General features: G+C 34.1%; 1 protein-coding gene across 1 annotated transcript; it reads right to left on the bottom strand.

Moving 5' to 3' along the window:
- Positions 1-746: 746 nt before the first annotated feature.
- Positions 747-9,767, bottom strand: LOC140814141 (serine/threonine-protein kinase/endoribonuclease IRE1a). The gene is made up of 7 exons (XM_073173058.1): positions 9,380-9,767; positions 7,726-7,939; positions 3,936-5,395; positions 3,655-3,827; positions 3,179-3,425; positions 2,426-2,729; positions 747-994 (listed from the first exon to the last, which is right to left on the bottom strand). Exons 1-7 carry the CDS (start codon positions 9,547-9,549, stop codon positions 848-850), a joined length of 2,715 nt encoding a protein of 904 aa, XP_073029159.1. The 5' UTR covers positions 9,550-9,767; the 3' UTR covers positions 747-847.
- Positions 9,768-10,741: the final 974 nt, after the last annotated feature.

Below are 10,741 nucleotides of genomic sequence, written 5' to 3'. Positions count from 1 at the left end.
ATTCATTAAAAAATGTAATGTTTTTTTTTAGTCCAAAAAAAATAAAAATGTAATGTTACATACTCGAATTTGTCTTATCAGTAATCGGCCTTCTTTAAAGCAAGATGTAACCTTAGTATGGTGGTGCAAAAGCTTTCCAGATAATGAATATGGAATGCATTTTTGCTCAATTGGGTTAAGGTGTACTTGAAAAGATGAAATTGAAATTGATGGATAATCCATGTCTTACTTATTTACACATCAATAATACAAAAAAAATGACAATAAGTGATCTTGAAATATATCATACTTAATATAAAATATTATAAAAACAAGTCAGGAAAGAATTTGAAGGTTAAAGTTTTACTTTTCTAAACTATAAAAAAATGACATTTGAAATTTATCAATCCAAACACAACCTTAGATAATATATTAATTTTATTTGTAGCATTAATATATAGCAATATCCTGTTCCAACATCAGATTGCTTCCTCTAACCTGAAACTGACCCATATCTGGTGCAAGAAAAACATTGTCACGAATTCATCGTAAACAAAGACAAGGGAGTTCAATGAGATCAATTTAGCAAGAAAGTCAATGAGTCTGCCAAAAAATTTACGAGGATGCCAGGTCGAATATTTTGTGACGTTGTTTAAGAACATATATATTTATCTTATGGGATTCCGACCCATTGAGGTCTGTATATGTTATTACATAGGTTAACAAATCTTTATCGCCACATTTGATACTCACATTGAACCTCTGAAGAGTCACAAGAGAAAATGACAGACACACAATATTATTAGGATTACACATATATACTGAAAATGTTACATATTTACACAATACAGAGTTACAGGGTTAAATTTTACTGTCCGTTGCCTATGAAGTACTTTGAGAACCATTCCTCGTCCCTGCAGAACTTAAGCATTACCTTGTACACTTCGATCAGTAATTTCGGAAATCGACTTGTGAAATACCTATCAAATCCTTCTGGTACAGGTCCAACTAATTCCTGATGTCAACACCGGTAATAAAACTGTAACTGCTTTTAAATGCGAGGAAAAGAATGTGATTATGTGAAAGAAGTGCGTGTATTTTGAACATAAACATCACATTTAGCCGATAGTATCTACTGGCTCAAGAACAAGATAAAACCGTGTTTTAACCAGTTACAAAAGGAAACAAAATTGGAATGTGATAGATAGCTCACAAATAATTGAAACTCGAAGATCATTCATTCATTCCCCCAAGTTGGGAAGTTTCAATCAACTAATCTAGAGGAATTGTGGCAGTCAAATTGCCCATCGAGCTTTTTACCATATTTCTCAAAGATGGTAAGACAGTAGGCGGCAGATACTTTTATATCATTTGAACTTGCAATTTAATATGTAATTGTCAAGATACTATTTTTTGAGGTTTTGGAATGATGACCAAAGCAACTATTAGTTTTAGTGGCTAAAGGAGACATACTTGGCTTAGACAATTTCGTAGGAAGTCAGCAAAAAAGAGTTAATAATGTGAGCGATAATACTAAGCACTTCAGCTATGATGAGTAAGCTCAATTAAAGCATAAAACCAGTCAAAAGTCATCTGATATTCAGAAATGAGACTGGTAATAACAATCACGATCAGAGGAAAATCTTAGATATGCATAGTCAGTCAGCTAGGTGTTTCGACCAAGTTAAGACAAAGGATCAGCTAAGAGCAACTGTAGAAAAAAACTATGTATCGGCTAGGACAAAATTTTATAACAGTAAAAGATGCAGAATGTTTCTGACCATCATTGCAATATCATTAGTTTTGCAGCAGTTATGAGGGTGGTTTTTAGGCTTTAGTTATTCTCATACCAAGATTACACATCACTACTGTTGGAGACTACCATCTATTTAAAGAGATTGAGGAGAGACCAATCTTTCAAGAAGCGATCAATTATTGAATCACAAAATTAATTTCATTCACTAGTGTTGATCACTGTCATATCGTTGAGTGAATTATTTGTAAACAATCACTCCACCGAAACTTGAGCGATCTTAAGAGTATATTAAGTTTAGATATAATCTGAGGGGTGCAGTTACTAGTATTTAGACTTGGATTTACAGTCAGTGGAGTCTTGAAGAGATGACAAATTAAAGATTCCAGCAGATACATTTTTAGACAGAAGAAAAGAGAACATAGAAGTATTACACTGCATTTGAACCTCTATAAATTTCTTGTTTTCTTTATTTTCTGCATTTTGAGGACAATGACTAGTAACTTAATCAGATACTTTTTGTATTCTTTTGGTCCAACTCACTCGCATCCCTATCGGAAATAAAGAAATCTTAGCCAGCCCTGAACAAACATCAAATATCTTGCAAGTTCTAAAACAACTTTTATTTTAAATAAACTGTTTTTCTTCATTTGACCAAGAACTACAGTAATGGTTTGTATCACGTGCTGGTACCTGAATTTCTGCAGGAAGTTCTCTGTAATGATTCAATTTGTTCCGCATGACTCTTAAAAAATCACGAACACTGTCAAATTTATAACGTCTATAGCGTCCAATGTTATTCAGAAATGAAGGGTCCATCTTCTCATTCCACTTTGAGCCCAAAGCCAAAGGAGCTATATGTTCCAGCGCATTGAATAGATAAGAATTACTCTCCCTATCCTCCAATTCCACACGATCGCTGGTGTCACGGAGGAAGGAAAGACGCATCTCTGCATTCCAAAATAAAGGATGATACAGAACCTCGAATGCTTTTGGCCTGAAAATTGTTGGTGAATGGCCAAAAGTTAAAGTTAAAAGTTGAATTTAAATACCTGCATTCAAATGAATTGTGAATCATCGTAGTGGTTTTATTCTTTTAAAAAAACACCACCATGGTCATGGTGGGGGGTTAGCAGACTCCTATCGTTTATATAATAAAAATAAAAGGAGAAAGGGACTAGATCAAAATGCGATAAAAAAAATCTTTTCAGATATACAAAATAGAAGTTCTAAACAAAAGAGATAATTGAATTTTCTAGTTTTTCTTTATCCCTAAGAATCTGTTAGTCCAGTTATACAAACAAACGGGGAAAACTAATTGATGAGAAGATAGTTTTATTCATCAATTTATAGGAAAAAGGATCCTTTGCATCATAATGGAACTTCATCCATCTGTTGTAACAATACAAGCCAGTTGGTACAAGTTGACAGCTCAGTGTTTTTTACCTCAATTCAGCATTAGGATCTAATAATTTCAAGAATAGATCGACAGCTTCTGGAATATGTTCCACAAGGAAAAGGTCAATTTTACTTCGTATAATGTTGATGTCGCGTTCCAGATGGTTGCCAAAGGGATGCCTACCACCAGTAAGGCAGAAATACAAAACACAACCTAGACTAAATAAATCAACTGCCCTTGTCTGACGCCCATGGAGGAGCTGTTCAGGTGCCTGCCATCCAGAACTTCCACAGCCTGCAATCAAATAGTGAAAAAATTAGCACAAATCAATTTTTTTCTAGCAATGTCCTCCGGAGAAATTACTAAGAAAGTAAATATGACAAATAGGCTTCTGATAACATGTGGCGAGCACACAGCAGAACATTAAGCGACTACCACATAAATTATGCATGGCGATAGTTTACGGCTGGCCCAACTGAAATATCCACTGGTATTTAGAAACTGACAAACTTGAAATTTTCACCTGTAGCATGATTACTGAAGGAAGATGCATCACCAACAAGGTGTTTGCTAATACCCATATCAGAAAGCTTTGCACAGAGAGATCTTTCACTGACTATTAACACGTTTTGAGGCTTTAGGTCACGGTGGACAATTCCCAATTCATGTAGATGAACAATTCCAGATATAACATCCCTATGATAAAAAGTAAAACAGTCAGCTCAGTATCAAAAGGGTTTTAGATTATTCTAAAATAAGAGATTTTGTTCATAAGTACATTCATCGCATACAAAATAAGTTGACCTCATCAATCTCAATAACAAAGGTGAAGGATAACCATCTGACTTCCACAATTTATAGTCTTGCATAAAGCCTTTCAGATAATCGAGGTGAATTGTAACTTCTGCAACCTCTGTATCCAAGTTCTTTCCAAAAGACTTCGAGTGCATGAGAATAAGATCATTTAAGCTGCAACTGCAACGCTCCAATGCAAGATACACAAAATCTTGATCTTGTTCTACTCCATACCATCTAACAATATTTGGATGTCTATCAGACACAATAAGATTTTGAATTTCTTTGGAGGCGATATCATTATACGCCCTTACAAGACGCTTCACAGCAACTGGACGACCTTCATGAATTCCTTCAAGTACAATGGTTCCATTACTACCTTTTGCAATCTCTTTATTGAAAACAAATAATCTACCAACCGTCCGTCCACCAGAGCTGCAAGAAATTGGCTGGTTAAGGTCCTCCAAGAAATTAAGACCCCTCTCATCATGATTGTATTTAACCTCATTTTCTTTTTCTTGCTTTCCATGGTTAATTCCGTTCTTCCCAGATTTGCGATGTTTCTTCCTTTTAGAATGTAAGTTCATTGCCATCGTGTAAGTGGACTGCGCAACCCACTCGATTTTTATTCTAGAGAATAAATTGTAATGGTAGGCAGCAAAGGCTAGAATGGTAACAAAAATAGGCAAAAGTTGTGATTTCCTAAACTCTCCATTAAGTGTTAGAAAACCATGATTAGAAGTCTCTTTCACATCTAGCAAAGTAGGTTCCCCGCAATTTTGATCAGATACATACAACGGAAGAACACCATCGAGGTCCTTTCTGTCATGTACATCAACATAATTATCATTATTGTTCGTCGAAGGAAAGAGTTCTAAAATCTTTTCAACATTTGGCTGTGATGGAAGAACATCTGAAATGGATGCAGGAAACCGCATATCTTGATGATGAGAGTCTGGCAGCCCATTGGGCATGGATAGGAGTTCCAATAAACTATGATTTCGGAAGCGGTAGACTAGGGCTCTTGACTGACATGACAATGGCATTTTATAAGGAAGATCATGTTCAAAAGACTCAGAATCCAAAAGATCAGCCCCAAGAGACTTCTCCATGTCTTGACAAAGATAAGCAGACCCAATTTCGGAGACGCTCAAATTCCACAGAATAATGTTTGAATTCGGCAAATATGACGTCAATCTGTAATCGGTCCTTGTGACATAAAGTGGTAGTTGATCTTTCAAGTCAGAACCTGATTTATATTGCTCCCTAACAGAAACGTTATAAAGAAAACCATCAACACTACTCTGCATTGCTGTTGGAGAATCAGGCATGCTATATGTATGGATTATTCCCCCAGTTTTAGCATCAACTAAGAAAGCGGTGGTTTTTTTAAATCCGAGTACAATGCCTCCATCCTCAGTTATTTGAGGTGTTGAACTGATGTATTCTTCAAGACTGGGAACAAGTTTCTAAAAGATCATAACAGATGTACATCGCATGAGAAGCATATTAAAAAATGAAACGTCAGTTTGAAAACATCCTAAATGAATCAGTTTCAGTACAATACATGACCCATAAGAAGTTCTATTATTATACGTACTAAATGTTAATTTTAATAATGATGAGAACACCGTCGTCTTTGGTCAATACAAATATTTTTAATTGAACTCCCAAGTTTTAAGTCCAAAAGATTTGTATTTCTTCCCCCGCACATGTGATTTCATTTTTTGAAGCGGTGATTACACCATTGCCATCCTTTTCTCTTGACTTCCAAATAACACATGGATTCCCTTTTCATTCAAAGATAACTAACTGTAGGTGAGAAGGCAATACTACTTGATAGATTTATAACAAACAAGGAATCAAATAATAAATAACATCCGGTATTTCATTATAATTATTAGGTGAGTAAAAAATGAACTCGACCCGAGTCGAACCGGAAAATATCGGGTTCGTGTTGATGGTTAGGGTCAGATCGTGTTAGACCCGAAATATGACCCCCAAAAAAATAGAAGGGTCGAGTCGGATCGAGTTTAGACCAGCCCGGTTTGACAAGGGATGCGCCAATTTTTTTATATAAATTAAGAAAGATTGATTCGGGTTTGGCCGAGAAAATTTTTAGAATACCTTGGCGTCAACCCGAAATGACACCCCTACTAATTATAGCATCTAAACTCGTTACATAGAACTTTTGTTTGATGTCTCTAAATCAATGTTTCTCCTGTCATCCAGAGATATGGAACGTAGGAGGAACGACTATTAAGCACAAGTTGGGAAACCAGTGAACTCACAGACTGGAGTAACATAAAAACTAATGTTACTGTTGAATCAATAGAAGCCCAAGTAGATTGCCACTAAATCTGAAGTACACATAACCTTGTGGTAAATTTATTTAGAGAATCTTATGGCAGTATATGGTCCGGGAATTTATGTTTTCGGTAACCCAGTGATAATTTGCTGAGAATGTCCAATTATATGATGATTGATTAAATAACAAGCTTTCGATATTCATTGGTTGAATGACGCCTGACAATTCTAGTAACTAAATTATTAAATCCAACTCGTTCACTTCATTAATATTGAAGGATATTTGGGCGAAAAAGCTTTGAGCAATATGTGACCTCAGAAGGTCAAACTCTATTTGATTGCTTTTCTTCTCAAAGTCCCTTTGAAACAAGTGGTTTAAATTTAGTATGAATCTTAAGAATATCTTTATGACCACTGGCTGACGAAGGGTAACATTTATCTAAAATGGATCTCTTGCAATGTGTACAAATACCATTTCAATTAATTTATTCTCAACGCCACATTGTAAAGAAACTCATCTCATTAGAATTTTGTGACTAGAGAGATGAACTCTCCAGCTCATTGACTATCCTGCCTGAAGAGAAAAGACTGTTTCTCATCACTAAAGTTAGAAACAATGCAAAAACAAAAATGGCAGTCACTAAAGCCAGAAACAATGCAGCAACAAAAACGGCAGTCTTCCCCTTTGTCAAGATTGAGGACAAAGATTGTAAATGGAGATCTAACATTATGAAATAACTTATCAAACCTCTCCCACAATTACATAAGTATTATACATTCTTTATTAATTTTAAATGAAGTAACATTAGCAGTGAATTTTTCTAGAATGGTTGTCTTCGTCCTACCCCTCCTCGTGTATCTTCATCAGGATGCTTTTCTTCTTTGGCCATAAGTTTTACCATTTTGAAGCTTTCTTTTTAAAAGTATATTTTGGGGGAAGAATACAGGCAACTAAATACACTCTAAAAGCACCTGCCAGTCATATTTTGTGTTTTTCTTTAAAAGTACGAGCATCTGTAAGATGCTACCAAATATTAGTCCAATCAAACATATTGTGTACTCTTCATGTAAGCCAATCTATTCATGAAGTGTATCAGTACAAAGCCTGAGTACAGCTTCAAGAACTATATTTACATCCTCCCAAAAACACATACCATTTTGGTATTACACGAGCAGTAAAAAATCAATACTGCTGACCCATTTCATCTTAGTTTAATCTAAAGTGGCAATATATCTAACTACATAAACTGTGCAGTCAATAACATATGCTATCTGACAAAACTCTCTGAAAGCAAATCGCATCAACTTTGAACTAGAGTATTTCAGGTTAAAGTCCATGAATTTCTCAAATGCTCCATCCTGTGGTCATCACTATATAATAATATTTAGCAATAGCAAAGATGAATATCACCAATAACAATACTAGCCATACACTCTAGCAGACCCCATACATACACCTAAAAATATGAGCATGCGATAGTTAAAGAAGTACCACTTCACCACGGCTGTTATGGGCGTACAATTCCCAGTCATCCCCACAATCTATATAATAATTGCTTCCTAGTCCAGATACATTACTGACAGGGGCCTGATATGATGAGTAAATTTCTGGTCCTGACGAAAATGACCAGAGTGGTTTCAACGAACCAACCTCCAATAAATAAATTGTGCCATCCAAAGAAGCCACCAATGCGGTATCAGGTCTCCTGATTTGCCAAGAAAATTAAAATTTATGAGGAAAAAACAAATATTGAAAATGGCGAGTCACCTATTAGAAAGAAAAAGGAATATAGTTATCCAAGAATGCAGGAATATCACCAATGTTAATGTTGTTTACTAAGTAAAGTCCAGCAATTTAAGTATCCTGTCAATGAGTTCTGATTTTTTATACAGTGGGAATAGGAGCAATAAGCAGTAACACACTGCTTGATTTAGATGTCCGGCGCAAAAAGGTGGAATCTGAAAAGGAAATATAAATATTGTTTCATGTATGCTAGAAAATCTCTTTCCTTGTGTGTTTAACTCAAAAAAAATTTACTTTCACACACATATTCAATAATTAATAATAGTGAAATTTTTTTCAAAAATATGAAATTTAGACTTTATTATGATTATCAAATTCATTAATTTTGTTTACTAAGAAAAAACTAGCTGCAGACATTTCACAGGTGTGAAACTTTGCTATGTACCACTATATATCCAATTTCACTACTAATTAAAGTTGTATTTATATTGTATTCTTGAAATGAATAAAATTTATTTTACAATCCTATCAAGGAATAAAGCCTATATACACTAAAGTCACCACAGCCATAACAGATTTAAGACTAGAAGCGAATATCTAGTCATTAAAAGTGTGATTATTCATCTTAAAAATCTAGAATGCTTGTTTGAAATGTCTTGAAACATAATCAATTACCTTCGCAAAACAAAAAAGTGTGCCGCGTGAAAAATAGCAAATGACATCAATCACTTTATTATTAGGGGGAAGAATGTTATCACTGATGGTAAAATAGTTCCTTTAATGAAGAGAGAAAGGAGTACAAGAAATGGCAAATAAAAAACAGAAAAACTATCTTTAGTAAAAATTAAGAAAGAGAGATTATGCAATATGCTTTAAAAAATCAAATAATTTCACGCGCATAGACTTAAATACCTTCACCACTACTAAGACAATCAAAAATCATATTAATTTTTTTGAAAATTTACAAACTCTTCATTTGTATTAATTTTGTAGTATCATGTTTCCTTGAATTTTCTGGCTTGGCTCAATCAGCAAACTGATAATACATATGAAAACCAACATCAAACTTAAAAAATAAAATTTCTTGATTTGTACCATGGTGGCTAGTATTTTCCTTATACTTTGCTGACAAATACAACAATATGAAAAGTTAGAATGTCTTGGTCCAATGACATCGCATGCTGCAAGAAAGGATACAAGGGCGAGCAATTCCATTTCCAGGACATACTATAAACGCCGCAGGAGTTTGAAACTCTTTTCCGACGATTCAAACCTCTTCTAAACCCCAAAATAAGCTCTTGAGCAATGGTAATAACAAGCAAAAAGATATCTCGATTTCGCAACAATTCAAAAATTAAGAATTCTAAGAACACGAGCACAAACACAGAATAAAAAATCATACTGGTTCGCATCCGACAACAAAGACCGACGAGCCGGTGCCCGGAATACGCCATCCCGCGAGACACTGCTATGCGAATCCAGAACATCTGGAGTGGATCCAGAAAACGCCCCGAATAATAATAATACAATAAAAATATAAATAATAACGAACAACGACCAGCATTTCATCATCGATGATAGGATTACTGTAGACCATATATCAGGTTTCCGAATTCAGCCAATAGCCAACGTAATGAATAATTGGGAGATTGAGATGAGGAACTATGCGAGGAAACGAAGATTCGAAGCTTTATCAGAAGAGTGGATGAAGAGATGCTCAAGCCAGCCGCGGTGTCTTGCTTCCGCCGGCGGCTTTGAAGTCTTACTACTATGAGTCAACTTTAGCTTCTATTTTTTACTCTTACGTGGTTAATTTTTCAAACCAGCCAGCTGGAGCCCATAAACAAATTATTGATTTTATTGGACAAATATTTCAATATTGTTTTAAAATTATATTTTGATATTTTATATCAATAAAAAAAACTTATCATATTTCCCTATTATTTTTACCATATTTTTCTTTGACAAAAATTTGTGTGAGACGGTATCACGGGTCTTATTTGTAAGACGGATCTCTTATTTGGGTCATCTACGAAAAAGTATTACTTTTTATGTTAAGAGTATTACTTTTTATTGTGAATATAGGTAGGGTTGACTCGTCTCACAGATTAAGATCCGTGAGACGGTCTCACATGAGACACATTCTTTTTCTTTTAGATTCATGCCTTTTTCTTTTCACAAATATTTTTTGAGATTTTTTTATAATTTTAAGTTTTATTTATACAAATTTTGTCATTTGTCCTTTTCTCTACTCGGACCAACCCGCTGACTTGGTTTTTTATATTTAAAGTAATTTGTGCATGTATCTCAACGATACTATTGTTCCGTACCGAATCTTATACAAATTTTGAAGAACTAATATCATAACAAGATAAATTAATTTTGATACAAAATATTCAAAATGTAACAATATAATAATTATATAAATACATTGTTGATAGTGTGAGTACAAAAATTTAGATAATTAAATGAGATAAGTGTTATACAGATTAATGATATTGTTGTCATTTTATTACAAAAATAAGTTTAGAAGAGAAATTTTTCTACAAACACTTAAATTTTATTATTTTGTATTAGCTTTGAACTTTTAATTTAAACAATTTCTATTTTTGTTTCTCACCACTTTTTTTTTAATTTAAACAATTTCTATTTTTGTTTCTCACCACTTTTTTGTATTATAATCTTTGAAAGAATCACTTCAAATCAAAATAAGTAGAAGTTCTTGCTAACAATATAATCTCTAGCTATGTCCATAATTGGAAAT

This window comes from Primulina eburnea, chromosome 1 (assembly GCF_022965805.1).
Source record: "Primulina eburnea isolate SZY01 chromosome 1, ASM2296580v1, whole genome shotgun sequence".
NCBI classification, from domain to species: domain Eukaryota; kingdom Viridiplantae; phylum Streptophyta; class Magnoliopsida; order Lamiales; family Gesneriaceae; genus Primulina; species Primulina eburnea.
Note: the sequence above shows the minus strand (reverse complement) of the source record. Positions and strands in the feature narration are given on the sequence as shown.